At 38.5% G+C, this 21,663-nt stretch overlaps 1 protein-coding gene across 3 annotated transcripts in view; it reads left to right on the top strand.

Annotated features, from left to right (window-relative positions):
- Window positions 1-21,663, top strand: part of EIF2AK3 (eukaryotic translation initiation factor 2 alpha kinase 3) — a 67,685-nt gene that overhangs the window by 37,856 nt on the left and 8,166 nt on the right. For all 3 annotated transcript variants that reach the window (XM_032410497.1, XM_032410499.1, XM_032410498.1), the window contains 11 exons: window positions 249-379; window positions 2,002-2,236; window positions 3,674-3,836; window positions 4,827-4,967; window positions 5,837-5,959; window positions 7,490-7,710; window positions 8,056-8,168; window positions 11,772-11,894; window positions 14,143-14,292; window positions 15,323-16,100; window positions 19,686-19,853. In XM_032410497.1, coding sequence (XP_032266388.1) covers window positions 249-379; window positions 2,002-2,236; window positions 3,674-3,836; window positions 4,827-4,967; window positions 5,837-5,959; window positions 7,490-7,710; window positions 8,056-8,168; window positions 11,772-11,894; window positions 14,143-14,292; window positions 15,323-16,100; window positions 19,686-19,853 — 2,346 coding nt within the window. The remainder of the gene's footprint in view (window positions 1-248; window positions 380-2,001; window positions 2,237-3,673; window positions 3,837-4,826; window positions 4,968-5,836; window positions 5,960-7,489; window positions 7,711-8,055; window positions 8,169-11,771; window positions 11,895-14,142; window positions 14,293-15,322; window positions 16,101-19,685; window positions 19,854-21,663) is intronic.

Here is a 21,663-nt window from a genome sequence, read left to right on the forward strand (position 1 = left end):
CTTTTCGTGTATTCCATGGAAACCCCCCAAATAAAACTAAAATTTCCTAAATCCTTAAAATCATTCCCTGAACGAAACATTTATTGTTTCCTTTATGGTTCTAAGTAACTCATTTTAGGAGTTGATAGTTTAACTGATGCTTCTTAATACTTAGAGATCTCAATTTTTTATAAATTATATTGATTCTTTTAATGTCTCTGATCTCCTATAACCTGTATTCTTCACAAAATTTATATCTGTCTTTTCAGGTGAGGTACATCTGTTCAGCTTTGGGTTGTCGCCAATGGGATAATGATGATATGGAACAAGAAGACATCCTGCTTCTGCAACGCTCGCAGAAAACTGTTAGAGCTGTCGGACCTCGCAGTGGCAACGAGAAGTATGTATTCAGAGAATGCTGCTGTTGATAATTACAGGTTCAGCAAAACCCAAATTTATCAGATTTTTCTTTATGGAGATTTCCTGAACTATTTTCTTGTCCTAAAAACATACAACTCTTTTAAGAGAAACTTAGGCCCTAAATTAAAAATGGTCTCATGATTATCAACAAATCCCAAATTGAAAACTCCCACCATAGGCTCTGGAGGTGGTAACTGGGAAAAGGCCCATACAATGACTATAGCAAACCTCACTGATCGAATTTCTTTGAATGCAGAGCACTCTTAAGACAAAGTTAATGTGCTTTATTTCAACTTGCATCTCTGACTCTGTAGTTCTCTCTAGTAAGTAATTTCACAGTGTGTTTGACAACCCCAATTTTAAAATATGTTTTAGTCTATTTTCTTAAAGTGTTAAAGTATAATTTATTTTGTCAAATGCCTTTTTGCTTCCCTTTTCAAATAAAGAATTCTTTATGTAATTTTTACATTTAAATATGTGATTAAAAAGTAAGATGATGAGATGACATGTGCTGATCCTAAATCACATGCTTGGTTTTTTTTTAAACCTTTTTTAAATTTTAACTTGCCTGTAGTAAAAATCATTGGAGATCTCATCTTTATCTTTTGAAAATGAACCAGACTTTCAGATTTTGTCTAATCTGATGCAATATAATTCAGTTTCCTTTCCTGTTTTCTCAAACTCAGTTAAGAAAATATTTCTGTGTTCACTGGACTATGAATAGGGCTTTGCATCTGCTGGCAACCTGACCTTCTTTATCCTGATGGGATTTTGTCTCCTTAAGTATTTGAGTGTCTGCTGGGTGTCCAGCCACAAATAGGAACAGATGTCCAACTTAACAGAATTTTGAGTTACCGGAATAGGAAGAGTCTGGGGTCCAAGATCCATGTTCCTTAAGTATATTTTTTTAATAGACATCAGAATTATTAAGCCACTTTTTATCTAAGTGACAAGTCATTATACTGTCAATAGTTAAGTGATTTTTCTATATATTGATTATAGAGGAAACATTATTATTGCCACTTTATGGATGAGGACACTGAAACTCAGGAAAGGTTCGATGACTTGCCAGATCTCAGGAGAGATCTCAGATTGGAGCTGAGGTGGTATGGCCTTCAGCCTTGGTACGCGGGGTCACATTGCCTTTCAGGGCTATGTTTTCATATAAATATAAAATTGATGCATTCAACTTGCTGTGTACCATTGGTTTACTGGGATGTATTAATTTATCTGCACTTGAATGAAATGTGCCCAGACTTTAATAAAGAAAGCAGACTGCTGCTACCCTTATTTTAAGGTAACTTTGATATGTCTGGAGAAAATCGTTCTGATTTGGAAATGTGAACATTTGTTAATTTTTGAGGGAAAATCTGTCCCATAGCCATTGTTGGTTTACAAGGTAGAACCATTGTTTCTAAAGGACCAGAACAAAGTGATGCCCTCTTGTGGCATAAACCAGTGGAGCACTTCCAGAAAATTATGTTGAGTTCTTCTTCTCATCACAAAATTTTAGTGTTTGCTTCTTGAATCTAGAATGGTTTTTTATTATTTGGTCCCTTTACTTAAGTGTAAATTTCTAAAACAAACCTTTGTAAATTTAAGGTGGAATTTCAGTGTTGGCCACTTTGAACTTCGGTATATTCCAGACATGGAAACTAGAGCCGGATTTATTGAAAGCAACTTAAAGCCCAGTGGGAGCAAAGAAGGGTCTAAAATTATTTCAGATGTGGAAGAACAGGAAGCTGCTATGATGGACACAGTGATAAAGGTCTCAGTTGCTGACTGGAAGGTTCTGGCGTTCAGCAAGAAGGGAGGACATCTGGAATGGGAATACCAGGTACCTGAAACCACTGAGCGTTTATAAATACGTTTTTTCCTTTCCCAGTTTGACCAGACTTATTGGGTTGAGGGAAATAACTGTCATTGTGGATTCTCAGCCTGTTCTCTATGCTTTAATATATGTGTGGCCCCACACCTGCTAGAGTGGCTCTTCTGAAAAAGCCTACAGAAAACAGGTGCTGGTGCGGATGTTTGTATCTTTGTGCCCTGCTGGTGGGGATGTGAAGTGGTGCCGCCACTGTGGAAAACAGTATGGAGGTGCTTTCGAAAAATTAAAAAGAGAACTACCCTATGATCCAGCCATCCTGTTTCTGGGAAGACAGTCAAAGGAAGTGAAATCAGTATCTCGAGGAGATATCTGCACTGCCATGTTCAGTGCATCGTTATTCACAGTAGCCAAGAGATAGAAGGAGCCTAAGTGTCCATCAGTAAATGAATGGATAAAGAAAATGGGGTGTGTATATGTACGCAGTGGAGTATTATCCAGCCTTAATGAGGGAAATGCTGTCATTTGCTAAAACATGGATGAACCTGGAGGACATTATGCTAAATGAAATAAGCCAGGCACAGAAAGTTAAAAAGTGCATGGTCTTACTTACATGTGGAATTTTAAAAAGTTGAACTCACAGAACAGAGAGTGCAATGGTTGTTGCCAGGGGCTGGGGAGTAGGAGAAATGGAGAGATGTTGGTCAAAGGGTACAAGATTTCAGTTATGCAGGGTGAATAAGTTCTGGAAATGTAATGTACAATGTGGTGACTATAGTTAATAATACTATATTGTATACTTGAAATTTGCTGAGAGTAGATCTCAATGCAGGGCTTGAACTCACAACCCTGAGATCAAGACCTAAGCTGAGATCAAGAGTCAGATGGACACTTAACCGACTGAGCCACCTAGGTGCCCCAAGGGTAGATCTTTAAAAAAAATTTTTTTTCTTGTCTGTTGAGGTATAATTGATAAATAAAAACTATATATATTTGAGGTGTACAGCATGATAATTGATATGCATACACGTGAAATGAGGAGGGTAGATCTTTTTTTTTTAAGATTTTATTTATTTATTTGACAGAGAGAGAGAGCAACGGAGCACAAGCAGGGGGAGGGGCAGAGGGAGAGGGAGAAGCAGACTCCCCACTGAGCAGGGAGCCTGATGCGGGGCTCGATCCCAGGACCCTGGGATCGTGACCTTATCCAAAGGCAGACGCTTAACTGACTGAGCCATCCAGGTGCTTGATTGTGCTAATCATTTCATAATGTATATATGAGTCAAAATATGGCATTGTATACTGTAAATATATACATTTTTATTTGTCAATTATACTTGTAAAGCTGGAAAAATTTTTTAATTTGTGATTTTTAAATGTCATTTTAGGAGTTGATTTACATAAATACTGCTTGAAATTATGTAAAATTTCTTTTCTATTTTTGTTTAGTTTTGTACTCCCATTGCATCTGCTTGGTTGGTTAAGGATGGAAAAGTCATTCCCATCAGTCTTTTTGATGATACAAGTTATGCATCTAACAATGAAGTGTTAGAAGATGAAGAAGACATTGTAGAAGCTGCTCGAGGAGCCACGGAAAATAGCGTTTACCTAGGTGAGTAGATGTCTCGTATCTAGTGATAGGACATATGGACATTTAAGTTTTATTCCTATGTTGTTCCTTTCTACCTCTGGTATGCCTATAGCAGTTTTAATTCCTAAAAACATTCCCTGCCTTAGATTGCCCTTAAGATTTATACTTTGGTTTCCATTCCTGCTGTTTTTTTCCATTTATCCAATTCTGAAACTTTCAATTACTATGGCATATTCTTTTCCTCTGAGACCCTATTAGAAAGGCTTAGAAATGTTGCCATCATACAGCATGCTGTAAATTATCCTCAGATTCTAAAACTTTCTACATTTGCATTTGCATCTATGTCAATTTGCCCCCCCCCTTAAAGTTTATGTTTATTTTTTTCTATGTATCTTTACAACTTATCTGAAAAATAGTAACAAAATTCTTGTGTGCTTCTGGGCAATTGGAGGCCTTTACAAAATAAAATTTGCAAACTTTTGAGTCTCATTATTTGCACTAGTGTTGGTGGTCAAATACTCGTAAAATTCTTTAAGCTCTATCAATGTGCCACCCACCCTTCAATCTCAATGAAATGCAAGAATTTGGAAGAATAACATGTCACACATGTATTATGATAGTATTTAACTGGCGTGTTAGCAGTATCTCTGGAATTACAGGTGCTTTGGTTTCCTTAAAAAGAAAGTTACTTCTTCTAAGCTGTCAGTTTTATAAGTGTGCAGTGATTTCTTTTCTTTGAACTTTCCTACTGGAAGTGTTCCAGTAATTACTGACAATTATTGTTCAGTGAGAAACAGCTTAACTCGTGTATAACTTTCCTTTCCTGTTTTTGTGAAATAACCTTTAGGTTGCATTCAGGTACTTCAGGCTTGATTCTTCTTTGGAAAGAGTTATGTAGCACGTGAAGAAATAACAAATAAATCTAATTGTATTAAATCAAAATGAACCTTTTTGAAAAAAATCATTGGTACTTGATTCTAAACCTAATTGACAGTGTTCTCGTTGACTCAGGAATGTACAGAGGTCAGCTCTATCTGCAGTCATCAGTCAGAATTTCAGAAAAGTTTCCTACAAGTCCCAAGGCCTTGGAATCTGTCAATAATGAGCATGCAATTATGCCTTTGCCAACAATCAAATGGAAACCCTTAATTCGTAAGTGAATCATGAACTTTTATACTATTATTGAGGTGTTCAGAGGCCTTATTCTGTCTTTGTCCTAGTATTGAATACCACAGAGATTACAGCTGTTATGTACTCTTTATTTTCTGACAAACTAGGAAGGTATTTCAGACGTCAGTGAATTTTAATTATCATTTACAGCATGATTTCATTGAAACAGCAGCTGCTCCTAAAGAAATCAGTGTTAATAAAATATTTCTCTAGACAACCTAGATACACTCTTTACCATTCACTGACTATACCTAAGTATCATTTAGCTCTTAACATATTAAGAATATTTATGAAACAGGGGCACCTGTGTGGCTCAGTTGATTGAACGGCCAGCTCTTGATTTCGGCTTGGGTCATGATCTCAGGGTCATGGGATCAAGCCCCACGTTGAGCTCTTTGCTGGACATGGAGCCTGCCTGAGATTCTCTCTCTCCCTCTCCCTCTGCCCATCCCTCCTGTGCTTGCTCATGTGCTCTCTCTCTCTCTCTCTCTATTATTCTCTAATAAAAAAAAATTTTTTTTAAGAATATTTATGAAACATTATCTGGTTATTACATCATATTCTTTGAGACATTTAAATGAGTTGAATTCAAATAGTAGGCCACCTACTTCCTTCAGTTATCTTTCCGTGGCTTGTATGTGTTTTTTATCACATATGTCACATCCTATTTTAATTACTTGTTTAAATGACTCATCTTCTTTACAAGACTGCTTTTCAAGGGGGAAGAACCTTAAGCCATTTACTTAACATATTTAAACAGAACTGTGGTTGAATATCTATTTTTTGAATTAATGAGGTACATGCATTTTCACTAAAGTCTCAACAGTTAAGATTTTACCATTTTCTTTTAGATTCTCCTTCCAGAACTCCTGTCTTGGTAGGGTCTGATGAATTTGACAAATGTCTTAGTAATGATAAGTTTTCTCATGAAGAGTACAGTAATGGCGCCCTTTCCATCTTGCAATACCCATATGGTAAGTGTGATGAAGCTTGTATTGAAAATACTGTTTTATTTTTCCTTTTAGTTTATTTATTACTTTGAAATTAATTAGTAGAATTCAAATGAAAGGTAGTTTTTGGAAGGTAGAAAATATCTTTGGAGGAATAGTATGAATGGTGGCCAAAGGTGCAAGTTCCAAAGTTAGATTGCCAGGGTTCAAATCTCAGTTTTGCCACATACTAGGTTGGGCACACCTAATTTAACTGCGTCTTGGTTCCTTCATCTGTAAAGCAAGGATAGTAATCCTGATATTTATTTATTGGGTTGTTATGAGTCTAAATGAGATAATGCACATACAGTCTTAACTAGCACTGTGTCTGGCAAATAGTAAGTGTTCAATAAGCATTAATTCTTGTGATTAGCTTTCATTTAATTATCAGCCTATTTAATAAAATCTATATAATATCAGCCTATATAATGAAGAAAATAGGTTATGAAAATGCTATAGAATGAGGGGATTTTAATTTTGTCCTCCAACAAGAGAAATTAGTGCAAAAGTCAAGAGTAGGTGAAATTTGACAGGAAATACATGCCTGGGTATTTAAAGTTAGGATGTATTCAGATATGAAAGGACTTTGAATAGTTAGATATAAAAAAAATTGTCAAATCTGCATGAGACAAAAACAGACTCCTCACCATTCACCCTAGATGCTAGCACTGGGAAGTTATTGTAAAATTTAAATTGACAAAAACAGAGGGCTCTAACCTAGAAGCAACAGTCTTTATCTGATTCTGATCAAAATACAAGGTAAGAGAGAATTGTGTAGTCGGTCCACATGGTACAAAATAGAAGCCAAACAAGCAGGCTGCTTTCTGGGACAACCTCATTTTGACAGCTTGAAATGAACCAAGGAGACTGTTGGAGATGTTTTCTTCTGAGTTTGCCAAGAATAATTTATGGTAAAATTTGTATTTTATTGATGCCAAATGAGAGTAAAGCTTAAAAACTTTGAAGGAAGATTGAGTACTATCTAATTCTTTCTTGCATTTAAAGAATTGGATTATTAAAGAGGTAATAAGGGGCGCCTGGGTGGCTCAGTCGTTAAGCATCTGCCTTCGGCTCAGGTCATGATCCCAGGGTCCTGGGATCGAGCCCTGCATCGGGGTCCCTGCTCGGCGGGAAGCCTGCTTCTCCCTCTCCCACTCCCCCTGCTTGTGTGCCCTCTCTCGCTGTGTCTCTGTCTGTCAAATAAATAAATAAAATCTTTAAAAAAAAAAAATAAAGAGGTAATAAATAGGGTGGCCCTTAAGGTTTTTTTCTAGTCTTATTATTCAGTAAAAAGAAAATCTGTGATGCTTATGGAATAAAGGAAAATATGTTTGTGTAGGAAAAAAGAAAAAATAGGATAATGAGGCTATTGAAAAGTGTTAAAGAAGAGATGAAACTTTAATAAAAGGAATTAGTAATAGAAGTGATAGGAAAGTAGATAATTTTTAACAATTAAAAGTGGACCTGTATTGGTTTATCTTTAAAAAAAAAATCTTTTAATGTCTGTTTTTGAAGATAATGGTTATTATCTACCATACTACAAGAGGGAGAGGAGCAAACGGAGCACACAGATCACAGTCCGATTTCTCGAGAACCCAAGTTACAACAAGAACATTCGCAAAAAGGATCCTGTTCTCCTCTTACACTGGTGGAAAGAAATAGTTGGAACTATTCTGTTTTGTATCATAGCAACAACTTTTATTGTGCGTAGACTTTTCCATCCTCATCCTCACAGAGTAAGACATTTTTTAGAATCTAATGTATTTCAGAATGTTGGGAGAAAGTGTGTGTGTGGTGGGGGCTAAGGGGACATTTACTTAAGTTCACCATGAAGTCATTGTTGCCCATCCTCTCGTCTCTCCTGACTTACCACCCCTTCACTCCTCAACTTGTTCCCATCTGGCCTTCACCCATCCCATTTCACTTCCCATGGACAAGGGAAATGCTGTATTCTGTGTTCTTAGAATACTTTTCTTTTTGTCCATATTACTTATTTTTTAAATGTTATTTTATAGCTTAAGATTGTTAGCTAACTTCAGTTCAGCTTTGACAGTGATTTTTCTCCCCCCCCACCTTATCAGCAAAGGAAGGAATCTGAAACTCAGTGTCAAACTGAAAGTAAATATGATTCTGTCAGTGGAGAAGCTAAGGACAGTAGCTGGAATGACATTATAAATTCTGGATATGTATCACGGTAAGAGTCTTGTCATATATAAAGTATGTATGTGTGTGCCACAGCTTCTGGTGGCAACTGTTTGAATCAAGGAAGAAATGACCTCTAAACTAAGATCTTGTTTAACTTTTTCTTTAATGTATCGATATCCAGGGAAATAAAATATAGACTTAACCCTCAAGTAACTTAAATTTATTCAAAGTGGTATGTGCCCTAGAAAGGATAAAGATAGTGTTACAGAAGTTCAAAATTAAGTTCTTATTCAGGGGCGCCTGGGTGGCTCAGTCGTTCAGTGTCTGCCTTTGGCTCAGGTCTTGGTCCCAGGGTCCTGGGATCGAGCCCCGCATCAGGCTCCCTGCTCAGTGGGAGGCCTGCTTCTCCCTCTCCCACTCCCCCTGCTTGTGTTCCCTCTCTCGCTGTGTCTCTCTCTGTCAAATAAATAAATAAAATCTTAAAAAAAAAAAAGTTCTTATTCAGACAACTTTGTTATTGAGGGTCTACTGTGTCCTGAGCTTGGCATTATCAGTACCGAATTATTATTGTGTTATTAGAGTATGATATTAATCTCTATATGTTAACTTAATCTTCAATTATTTATTTCATCTTTATTCTGTCTGGAATAAGAAGTAGAAAAATGAGGGGAAATACACCAGTAGGTAATTTTAAAAGTAGAAGAGGGAGGTGAGTCACCTAAAAAGTAGGCAATTCAGGGCGCCTGGGTGGCTCAGTTGGTTAAGCGACTGCCTTAGGCTCAGGTCATGATCCTGGAGTCCCGGGATCGAGTCCCGCATCGGGCTCCCTGCTCAGCAGGGAGTCTGCTTCTCCCTCTGACCCTCCTCCCTCTCATGCTCTCTGTCTCTCATTCTCTCTCTCTCAAATAAATAAATAAAATCTTTAAAAAAAAAAAAAGGCAATTCAAATAATTTGAAGGTAAAATAAAAGTAGAGAATCTGTTAGCATCTGTCAGGCGTACAGGTTTTTATGCTCTGTGGTACAGGAAGTGGTTCTGTGGTTCATTTTTCATATTGCATGGTTTATTGCTACATTTTCCATTTGTTTTGGTATCGTACTTAGCACTTGGTGATATGGGGACAAGGAAGAGATACAGAACCTTACTGCTTAATATCTAGGGTAATGGTTTTATGACAGAAAAGATTGAAAATTACAGCAAAAATGTGTGATACTTGGATGATGTGTAGACCTAATTTATCTAAGCTGCATTCATACTGTATTATCACAGATTGAGAATTGACTGTAATCAGTTTGTTTTAGCTACAAGTTTCCCAAAGCAGAATTTACTAGGTGACTAAGAAATGGCAAAGGCTTTAGTACCCTTCTGATAAAGATGCTGACTAATATGGGAGCAGGCAGAGAAAGGGAGAGAACTAGAGACCTGACAAATCTCACGAGGTAATCCACCACCGAAGCCATTCATGGTTCATTCAACATTTACTCTGAACAACCGAGCACAGGACAGTATTTCTGGCTTTGGGAGAAATAAAAAGACTGGGCCTATTCTGGAGGGGCTTAAAGTCTATGAGGGAAGATAATACTGGGCAAAACAAACAGCTAAGGAAAAAGCCATGAACTATAAGTGACTCAGTCACTGGTTGTGATGATTCAAGAGCGCATCATAAATGAGGTCACATTTTCATTGAACCTTAAATTGTGAGTAAGGAAGAGTTAGGTAAAGACAGGGAAGAGTAGGGTAGAGTGAATAAACATACATCTATAAGGCTGTTGTGAAGAGAACTGGAATAATATACTCTGAAACTGAATTAGATTTAATTTTCCTTTCACTTTATTCAATATGGCGAGCACAGCTGATTATTTTTCAAATCCGGGAGGCTCTATAATAATACCTAATGTTTATTGAATGCCTACTATATTGTAGGCATTGTGAAGAACCTGAGCCCTGGGTTCAGTCATGAATTCAAGTCTCAACTTTGTCATTTGTCATTTGGGACCTTAGGCAAGATGATTCTTAAATTTTACAGAGTCTATAATCATATATAAGATGTCTCTTCAGACGACATATTCATTTTCTTTAATATAGGACAATAATGCATTTGGCCTTGCAGGAGTAGGATGTGAATGTCATGAGCTTTGTAGTTGGGGAGATGGATCTATACCAAAGTGCCTTGACTGGCTATTTTTAGGGATACAGATTATTGTTCTTCATTCTCTGTGAAGGTAATTGGGCCATGGAGGATTGGGATCGATTGCCTCTCCTCAACTCCAATGCTCTACCCAGCTAAGCCAACTACTAAATTAATATGAGTGTGCAAATCATAAAGTAATAAACTTAGCCTTATGAGAGACAGTAAAGATAATCGAATTCAACTCTCCCCCATATGGTGGAAAGAACAACTTCCATAGCATGCATGCATTCATTTATTTTTTCATATATTATTTGATGGAGATTTGTTAGACCTTCTATTTGCCAGGTAAGTGCAAGCTCTGGAAATACAAAAAGAAGCAAGAATGCTTTCCTGCATTCAAGGCCCCCACAATGCAGTGGCAGTGGGGAGAGTGAGCTGCATACAGATACCCGCGAAATATTGAGATTATGTTTAAATAGTCCAAAAAGCTATGTGCAAAGTGCTATGAGAACTTAAGACAGGGGTCTAGGAAGGCTCCACAGTGGTGGCGAGATGAGCAGAATGAAGGGAAAACAGAGTTTCATTAAGTACAAAGAAGTAGGCCATCTCAGTAGAGTAAATAGCAGAAGCAAAAGCCCCAAAGTTGCGAGAGAGCCTGGTGCAAGTCAGCTGAAATCTAGAGTGCAGAGCGAAGAAGTCAGGCGCGTAAGGGAGACGAGGCTACAATGTGCAGGTCAGCCTGGAAGTCACAGATGCGGGGTCAGCTTCTGTCTGAATTCCTCTGGTGATGAGCATACTGACTCATGCGGCAACCCAGCCAATTTCACACAACTTTGGCTCCTAGAAAGATTTCTGGCTAAAAAAAAAAAAAAAAATACTTAATAGGATTGATTACATTTTTTTCCATAAAATTTACAGGCACTGATATAAGATTAAGCTATTTTTTTTTCTTTTTTTTTTTTTTTAAGATTTATTTATTTGAGAAAGAGAAAGAGTGCACGTGGTGGAGGGCGGGGGGAATGGGCAGAGGGAAAAGGAGAGAGAGAATCCTCAAGCAGACTCCCCACTGAATGTGGAGCCTGACTTGGGCTTGATCCCAGGACCCTGAGATCAGGACCTGAGCCAAAGCCAAGAGCAGGATGCTTAACTGGCTGAGCCACCCAGATGCCCCTAAGCTATGTTTTTCTAACTGAGTGCAGAATGCCACAGGAGGCAAAAGTTTAGAGAACGAAGGATAGAATATTTTGGTAGGCGATGGAAAGTTCTGGACAGGTTAGATCAGTAGTACAGTTGCTATAAGAACAAGTGATTAACAAGCGATTCCCAATTGAACAGAAACTTTTTTATTTTTTATAAATTTCCTAGGAAAAAATTAGAATAAAGAATACTAGTAGTCAAATTTAAACTATAATCTCTATTAAAATAAGTTCTCTGAGACTCACTGAGTTTATGTACTTTTTATACATCATAAAGTAAGATTGAACTATTGCCTTATTAAATTTACTTTTTTTTTTTTTTTAAGCTATCTAACAGATTTTGAACCAGTTCAGTGCATGGGTCGTGGTGGGTTTGGAGTCGTCTTTGAAGCCAGAAACAAAGTAGATGACTGCAATTATGCTATCAAGAGAATTCGCCTCCCCAACAGGTAAGGGAGGGCATTGTTAGTGGGCTTGCAACTAGCGCCATATTGCTCATCTCATAGGCAATATGTCCTTCTTGCTATACTCCGTCCATCCTATAGAAAAGAGTTTCTGACCTTCTGAATCTTAGCTTCTAAGTGCCACCAGATAACCACCCGTCGAAAAGGGGTGATCTATTTAGATTGCTTTGCCTCAACTTAAAAAAATCTGCCCCTGTTTTTGATTCTTAAACACTCAGGACTTTTCCACAGTGGATTATGGTGACAGTCATATTTACTACATAGCACCATTTAAAAATAATCTATATATTGTGGAAAACAGGGAAAAGTAGTAAAACAAAAATCATCTGTGTCTTCTCTTCCCAGTAATGCTCACTATTACCATTTTTGGGTATTTCCTTTGATTTTTTTTCTGATCATAAATTTACCTAGTTAGTAGCATAGTTACCAATATAATACAGTTTAATCTGTTGCTTCCTTTATTGTATCCTTGGCATTTTCCATGTTATTAAGAGTATAAATGCTAAAATAAACGAAGTATTTTATGGCCGGGTATTAGTCCAGTTGATACATGTGAAATATTTTGTTTAACTGTTTCTTATTGTTAAACATTTGGGTTTCATATTTGTTGCAGTTAAAAACAACTTTGCAGTGTCCATCTTTTATATAAATTTTTGACCACATCTGTTTCCATAGGATAGATTCCCAGAAGTAGCATTTCTAACTCAGAACAGTGTCATGCTTAAGATGATGGGCTTTGAGTAATGCCTTCTTTTCCATCTATTTTATTTTTTTTTAATATTTTATTTATTTACTTGTCAGAGAGAGAGAAAGCACATGCAGGGGAAGTGGCAGGCAGAAGGAGAAGCAGGCTCCCCACTGAGCAAGGAGCCCGATATGGGTCTCGATCCCAGGACCCTGGGATCATGACTCAAGCTCCTATTGATTCTTTTATTTTTGAGACTTTTTATTTATTTATTTGAGAGAGAGTGAGAGAGAGAGAGAGCGTGCAGGAGCAGCGGGGAGGGGCAGAGGGAGAGAGAGAAACAGACTCCCCACTAAGCAGGGAGCCCAATGCGGGACTCGATCTCAGGACCCTGATCGTGACCTGAGCCGAAGGCAGACGCTTAACTGACTGAGCCACCGAGGCGCCTGTAAGCTCCTATTGAGTCTTGATTAAATGTGTACAAATTGCTCTGTTGTCCTTGTAACTGCTTAAACATTCTGTCCAACAGTTAGGGACACAAGATTGGGATGGATTTGTGTACTAATTCTTTTCCTTGGGACTAATTCTTTTCCTTGGTATATAATTTTTGAGTAGTTTAAATATATGTGCAAGGCACCACATAGGATATGAAATTAAGCAAAGCTTCTGCCCCCAAGAACCAATAACTCTTTGAGGCTTTTGCATATATACTCAAATAACTACAATGCAAGGAAGGTTGTGACCTGGTGGCTTAGATTAGTAAATAGCTTCTCATGAAAAAGTGCAGATGTAACTGAAATCAAGGAAGGCAAGCTTTTTGGAGGTGGTGACATTTGTGCTGGGTATTCAAGCGTAGCCTGTCGCTCAGTAGACAGATGTGTGGGGGTGGATGGCCAGCTACACAAAACGGCCTGACAAAGGCTCAAGGAAAAGCACTTGGAGGTGGTATAGAGAATAGTTAGTGGGATCCCTAGAAATGTGAGATTAGATCTACCAGAAAAGCTGTCAAAGCAGAAAATCAAATCCAGATGCTTTTCTAATTAAACTTCATTGCCTGTGATAGTCAGTATTTGAGGCTTGCTTTAAACAAACAAACATGCTAATACAGGTTTTTTGGATGGTAATATGTGCCAATTACATATGTACTAGTAGGGTCATTCTCCATCCTTCTGAGCTGCCATCCTGAGCTGTTTTCCAAATACTTCACTTACACGTATTCATCCTCTTATTGATTTAATATTATGCAGTCTTTATAACTGTAACGATCTGTAGTCATTCATTTTTAGTCGTCCAAGAAAGCTTTGTTTGAATGAGGCAATGTGTTCGTAGCACTTATATTTAGAAGGAAAAAAAGACCCCTAAATACATGTATTTTTTAAACTACAAAACCTACTGTGTGGCTTTTTAGAATTGTACCACTAGGGCTAACTCATCTGTTTCTAATTTTAGATTCAAGAGAGAATTTTATTTTCTTATTTCTCACTAGAGATATGATTACTTTTTCAGGTAAAAGCAACCTTCAGTATTGTCTTTGTCTCTGTATTTTAGGGAGTTGGCTCGGGAAAAGGTAATGCGAGAAGTTAAAGCCTTAGCCAAGCTTGACCATCCAGGGATTGTTAGATATTTCAATGCTTGGTTGGAAGCACCACCAGAGAAGTGGCAAGAAAAAATGGATGAAATTTGGCTGAAAGATGAAAGGTAACTTGGTTAGACATAGACTTAAAATCTAGTACTTTTAGGCTGGTTTTTTGCTTATGTGAATAAAATATCATTTCTATAACTAGAGATGAGTTTTGCTTGTTTATTTTAGGAAAAAAATGCTGTTCTCTGTCATCATGTTTTGGAACATTCTCTAGCCACTTATTGAAAAGTTTATTTAAAAAAGGAAAGACAAGTTTATTTTTTAGAATATGAATTTTAAAAATTATTTGTAGATAGGCTGTATGAATTGTAAATTGCTAAGGGATTTATGGTGGCTTTTCTTTTTAAGAGGTTTTGTCTGCTTTCATTACCACTTTTTTATTTTAGATTTTCAGTTTCTCAGTAGTTAACAGTTTACAGTTCCTCTAAAACTATTAAACTAGTTTAAAGCTATTTGCAGTTAAAAATACTTAAACTTGGGCAACCTGAAGATAATTCCCGTATTAAGTATGCTCTGCTACAGGAAGGAAGGCTCTTTTAAAAATGAGTAAATGAGAACAAAGAGGAAGCAGGCTGCATATAGACCATTTACCAGTAAAATTCCTACCTAAAAGTACCAAACACAGCCCTAGATCCACGTGAAGTAACATGTTAAGATGACACTTACAGACACAGTCAATAGCCAAACCACAGAAGGACCAAGTGAGGTGGCCCCATGGCGCAGGGCCCTGTGAGCTGCTGCCCTAATTTGGACAAGGGCTCGTGAACCATGGCCACTCAGCAGCCTTGTCCGTGGCGGCCCCTCAGCGCTTTGTGTTTTGCATAAAGGCCCTGGCTGCTCTGGCATGACAGTCCCAGGTAACTGTTTCAAGTCTAAAATTAAGCTTCCCAATTGAAATTTTTTAGAAGAAATGGATGGAATATAACGTTCTTTGTCTCATATAGCCTGTTTTTATTTCATCTGTGTGTTGTTTGTCATTCGGTACCTGCTTTCTTATAGACGAAGCTTTTAAAATAAAGACTGTGCTTCAGATCATTTAATCAGCACATATTCCCTCTCTTTCCTTTGTATCTCTCCCACTTCTAGCACAGACTGGCCACTCAGCTCTCCTAGTCCAATGGATGCACCGTCGGTTAAAATACGCAGAATGGATCCTTTCTCTACAAAGGAACATATTGAAATCATAGCTCCTTCTTCACAAAGGAGGTCTTTTTCAGTAGGGATTTCCTGTGGCCAGATGAGTTCATCTGAGAGTCAGTTCTCTCCGCTGGAATTTTCAGGAACGGACCATGGAGACACCAGTGAGTCCATGGATGCAGCACGCCACCTCCAAGACAGTTGTCTCACGGAATGCGATGTGGAAGATGGTACTATGGATGGCAATGAGGACGGGCACTGCTTTGAACTGTGTCCTTCTGGAGCTTCTCTGTATGAAAGGTCAAGGGAGAGAACATCCTCTTCTATAGTATTTGAAGATTCTGGCTGTGATAACGCGTCCAGTAAAGAAGAGCTCAAAACGAAGCGACTGCATATTGGCAACCATTGTGCTAATAAACTAACTGCTTTCAAGCATTCCAGTAGCAAATCTTCTTCTAAACCTACTTTCTCTGTTTCTCCTCCAAGACCGACCACTTTAAGTTTAGATTTCACTAAAAACACTGCAGAAAAACTCCAGCCCAGTTCCCCAAAGGTATATCTTTACATTCAGATGCAGCTCTGCAGAAAGGAAAACCTCAAAGACTGGATGAACAGCCGATGCACCATAGAGGAGAGAGAGAGGAGTGTGTGTCTGCACATCTTCCTGCAGATCGCAGAGGCCGTAGAGTTTCTGCACAGTAAAGGGCTCATGCACAGGGACCTCAAGGTCTGTATTCGTGGAACCTCACCCAAGGGTTTCAGTCTGACCTGCTGTGATTGAGAGCAGTACTTTCGGTATTTGTCAGATTTTAACTGAAGTGCCCTGAAGAGCAAAGGAGAGGAAAGGTATCAATCAGAGAGGGGAGCAGAGGCTTGGGGAAGTAGCCCGAGGAACCTGCTACAGAAAGAAGTCTCGTGGTTTGAAAACTTCAGGCAGAGCAAGTCTTCTCTTCTGTGATGTGTTTATGTTCATTTTACTGTAAAAAGTATTCCCGGTCCTCTGGCTAAAAAGACAAATCCACCATGAGCAGATATACCCTGTTTTTCCTATGGCTTTGGGTAACCCTGACATAAGTTCTCGAGGGCCCCAAGTAGCATGGTGAAAGGGACCCAAGTGGAAGGAGACACATAGTTTGCTTCATTAGCCAGCTCTGAATTGATTCCTGAACGATTTAGGCTCTGGGGAAGGGCGTGAGAAGCTGGATGGAGAAAGAAAGCAAATAGTTAGCCAGGTTATTGTTTGCAGCTTTAAAGCCTTTGATTCTGTTTTCAGTATATACAATATTGAATATTATGGCAATGTGATATGCTAAATTATATAAGATTCTTACTAAAATACTCAATATATCCTACGTATGTGTTTCTGAAATAAGTATATGGAACTCTTACTTGACTAATTTCTGCTGTATTTCATATGCTCATAGTGATCATCAGTAAATGTATAGTGAATATATAAGTACTTTTCTGACGGAAGTGGCTTAAATTATTGATTTGAAGTATTTTCAGTTTTGTTTTTGTGTAGCCAAAAACTTTTGTTTCAGGCACCAAAGTAACTACTTGGACAAGTTATTTTCTTCTCATATCAGCAGTACATGTTTTAGTCCTTGAATGTATTGTAAGAGTTTGGAATAAGGGGGATAAGAATTAGAATTAGTTCCTATTTTCTAAAGTAATTGTTATTGAATTATATATAATCACTGTGCTTCAGTGATTTTGATGTGGGCCCAAACTGACTACCAGGAATTATTCTGCACTGAAGGAAAAGTTCAGAGATGATTTCTTTTGGTTGGAAAGGAGAAGCCAGATACTAACTTGAGAGGGTGCTGGCTATTTGAATATAGTAAACCTTTATCATTTGGTGAGAAACAATTAACTGATATACACATTCTTTTTGTACTTAGCTCTTACTATACACACAAAATGCCAAGTTGAAAGGCAATGTAATTATGTTTTCATTAATAATGAGTATCCTTCTAATTTTATAATGTTAATGAGATATTAGTGAATATTTGTTAGATGCTACAGTATTGTCTAAAGATTTTTTTATGTGTTCGTCTATGTACCAAAAAAATTCCAGGAAGAAAATTAATTTCCCCTAAGTTTTTCTAGAATCAAAAAGTTTGATTCCTTTATAAGGATATATTGTTTTTAAAGATTTCTAGGATGCCAGAAAAATTACCTCCCAAGATTTCTATTCCCAGTTTAAACAGCTCTGCATTCTGTTCATTCTGACCCAAGTCTCTGAGCTTCATGTTAAACCTTCTGGCCACCCTCCTCTCTTTTATTCCTTATTCAGTTTTTGTCATTGGCACTTTCCAGCCCCCGATTCTCCAGACTTCCTTCCAGTCTCTTCTCTTCCCTCTAGCTGGGCTTCACGCTGGGCTTTTTGCAGTTCCTTAAATACATCGGGTCCTCACAGAGCCTGGTATTTCTCATTTGAATTCTCATCACACTTGTATTATTTATCCTCTGGTTTCCCTGCCTGTTTTATTCACCTGTTATTTCCCTAGCACAATGCTTGACACATTCTATATGCTCCTATCATTTTATTTTGAATAGTCTTTTGTTTGCAGCCCAAAGGAAATTTATTGGCCTATGTAACTGAAGTGTCCAAGATTCAGGGAAAGCTTTATCTAGGATCAAGTGATGTACCCAGAATTTGCCCCCTGCCCCATCGCCATTTCTTGTTTCCATTTTCAGGCATGCTCTCCCTCACTGTCCCAGGATAGCTGCCAGCAATTCTCAGGGCTACAGGTTATAAGTCTTTAGAGGTGGTTGGATAGATAGGCATGGGGAGAAAAGAGCATGGGAGAAAAATATCTCTTTCTCCCAATACTGATAAGGAATCCTGGGTTTCCTTCTAATTGCTAAGCCAAGGACACCAATCCGTCCCTAAATCAGTCTCCTGGCCAGGGGATGGAATCGTGCTGATTGACTTCTACAACCTCTGGATGTAACCTCAGGACAACATCCACCTGAACCACGGGGTTGCTGCACAGTTGGGAAAAAGGGAGTCCCCAAAGTCAAGTCAAGGTATTTCTGATGGAAGCACAGGGGATAGATGCTGGAGAACCCCCCGCCCCCCAAAAAATCTCTTATGGTGTTTAGTAAATAACAGCTGACACCAGAAGGTAGGGGAGAGGAGGAGATGTGAAATTTAAGGCATTGCAGTCTGTTGTCTCTCACATAAGGTCGTCTGTGGGAGAGCAGGAGGTTATTACCATAGACTTTGGTTATATACAATAACTTAATTGCTTCAAAGTCAGCATTGTAGAATAGTATTTTGGAGTTCGGGAATAAAATGCTTTATGTCTGGCAGTATTTGAAACCTGATGAAATTCAGTTTCATGAGCTAAATGGCTTCCTTTTTCCTTATTTTAAGGGCTCCGAATGGTGGTTATGTTAGCCACGGTTAGAGTAGGTGCTGAAGGAAAGATGATATAATTCACACAGGCAAGTTTGAGGAGCCCATGAGACATCTGGTTGGATGTGTCCTATAAACAGTTACATATGAGAGTTTAGAACTGGGGACAGAGGTCTAGGAGTACATGCGAGCGTCCGGGTATTAGAAGAGCAGCACAAAGTTGTAGTGAAGAGCTCTTATTCTCCTTGGTAGCCTACTTCCCCCTCTCAGACACAAACGAAAGGCAAGCCTATTTCATTCATTCATCAAATAGAAGTGATGAGCTACCCTAGGGCAAGGACTGTCCTGAATGCTGGTCCCGTGGCCGTGAACCAGAAGTCTTTTTCTTATGGAGCCAGACCGCTTGGGTTTGAATCCAGCTCTACCACTTGCTAGGTGGATACCCTTGGGCACTTAACTTCTCTGGGCCTCAGTTTTCACATCTATAAAATGAGGGTCTAAGAGGACTAATAGGGTTGTAAGTATTACATGAGTTAATAGTAGTAAACTGCTTAGAACAACTCCTGGCACATTGCCAGTGCTCTATATGCATTTCCTGTTATTACTACTATTATTATCATGGCTTCAGTCATAAACATAAAAAGCTTGCCAAAGGAGAGTATATAGAATACTGAGATTGAGGACTGGGCCCTAGAGAATGTGATTCTCTAAGAGTTTAAATAGATGTTCAATAAATGCTCACTCCCTTTGCTACCCTTCCCTTTTCCTTACTCTAACAGTACTTGCTTAGCTTTGAAGGATTGCTTTTATTTTCTTATTAGTCTGTTTAATGCTTGAGAATATCTAGTTTCTTGTACTTCTCTTCTGTAGTTATTTAAATCATTTTCTTCACTTTCTCTCCTTCTCCATGCACACCTATTATGCTTTTGTCTGTCTTATTTTTTGCAGCCTTCCAACATATTCTTTACAGTGGACGATGTGGTCAAGGTTGGAGACTTTGGATTAGTGACTGAAATGGACCAGGATGAGGAAGAGCAGATGGTTCTGACCCCAATGCCAGCATATGCCAGACACACAGGACAAGTGGGGACCAAGCTGTATATGAGCCCAGAGCAGGCAAGTTTTTTCTTTTCCTTCTGAATTAACAATGGATTTTTTAGTTAGCATGGCTGCAAGCTAGATATGCCCCATGAATCTCCATCCACATTCTTCTTAGAATAAGAAAATCTGAAAATTATGAAAACTGGTAGTAGTGTTCACAGGCAACACAGCCGGGGTACAATTTCTACAACCTGAATTGGGGATGGATTAAGAAAAACATAGTGCATAAAGCATGCACTCACCCCTGAGCCAGAACCTGACAGCAACCAGAAATTCAGAAGAAGACTTTGAATGCCTCTCTCCCAAATTTAACTCTAGTCCTTCTTTTGTACACTATGTAAAAACTTGTTTCAGAGCCAGCTAGAGCCAGAGGTCCTTTACTGAGCTGCTCGTTCCAGTAATTCACAAGCAACTTCTAGAATGTACCATGGCAGGAAAGAGAGGTAGATGGTCTGGAATATGTTGCCTTGTGGGGATACTCGGTCTCCAAAGGAAAAGCACTGTGAACAGGACAGCCTGAAAGAGTGATTGGAACAGGGCATCCTGGGAGCATCAGAGAAGCATGCCCAGCCCAGCTAATGATACTCACAAGCTTATATATGCTTCTACATCAGTGGTTCTCAAACTTTTTGGTCTCAATACCTGTTTATACTTGTAAACATGATTGAGAACCCAAGAGTTTTTCTTATGGGATTTTATCTATCAATATTTGCTGTATTAGAGGATAAAATAGAGAAATTTATAAAAATTTTATTTATTTATTTATTTTAAAGATTTTACTTATTTATTGACAGAAAGAGAGACAGCGAGAGAGGGAACACAAGCGGGGGGAGTGGGGGAGGGAGAAGCAGGCTTCCCACGGAGCAGGGAGCCCGATCTGGGGCTCGATCCCAGGACCCTGAGATCATAACCTGATCCCAGGACCCTGAGATCATGACGTGAGCCGAGGCAGACACTTAACGACTGAGCCACCCAGGCGCCCCAAAATTTTATATATTAAAAATAGCAATATTAAACCTATCACATCTTAAAGGTATTTTTATGAAAAATAAATATTCTGCAGAATAAAAACAAATTAGCAAGACGAGTGACATTTGTTTACATTTTTGCAAATCTCTTTAATATCTTATTTTAAAGAGCTGGATTCTCTGGGGGCCTGGTTGGCTCAGTCAGGTAAGCATCTGACTCTGATGTCAGCTCAGGTCTTGATCTCAGGGTCATGAGTTCAGGCCCCACATTGGGCTCCACGCTGGGCATGGAGCCTACTTAAAACAACAAAAAGAGTCAGATTCTCATATCTGCCTTTGCATTTAATCTGTTGATCTGTTATTTTGGCTAAAGTGAAGAAATTCTGACCTTGCACAGATAGTTGGAAAGGGAAGAATATTTAATAGCATCCTCAGGTAATTGTGCATATTCGTCTTTGTTAGTGCATCAAAACTCAGTAAGTGATAGTTTCTTAAAAGTTATTTGCCCTGGGGCGCCTGGATGGCTCAGTCGTTAAGCGGCTGCCTTCGGCTCAGGTCATGATCCCAGGGTTCTGGGATCGAGCCCTGTGGCCGGCTCCCTGCTCCGCAGGAAGCCTGCTTCTCCCTCTCCCACTCCACCTGCTTGTGTTCCCTCTCTCACTGTCTCTCTCTGTGTCAAATAAATAAATAAAATCTTTTTAAAAAGGGGGGGAAGCTAAATGAAATATATATTAGCCCTTAGATATAGTTGGCCTTTGAACATTTATTGATGAACTAATTAAAATAAGATATACTTTGATTTCAAACTTCTAAGACCACAAGGAAACATGAGTGTATTTGAAAACAGACCTTGTAAA

This window comes from Phoca vitulina, unplaced genomic scaffold (genome assembly GCF_004348235.1).
Source record: "Phoca vitulina isolate PV1807 unplaced genomic scaffold, GSC_HSeal_1.0 scaffold12, whole genome shotgun sequence".
Taxonomy (NCBI): domain Eukaryota; kingdom Metazoa; phylum Chordata; class Mammalia; order Carnivora; family Phocidae; genus Phoca; species Phoca vitulina.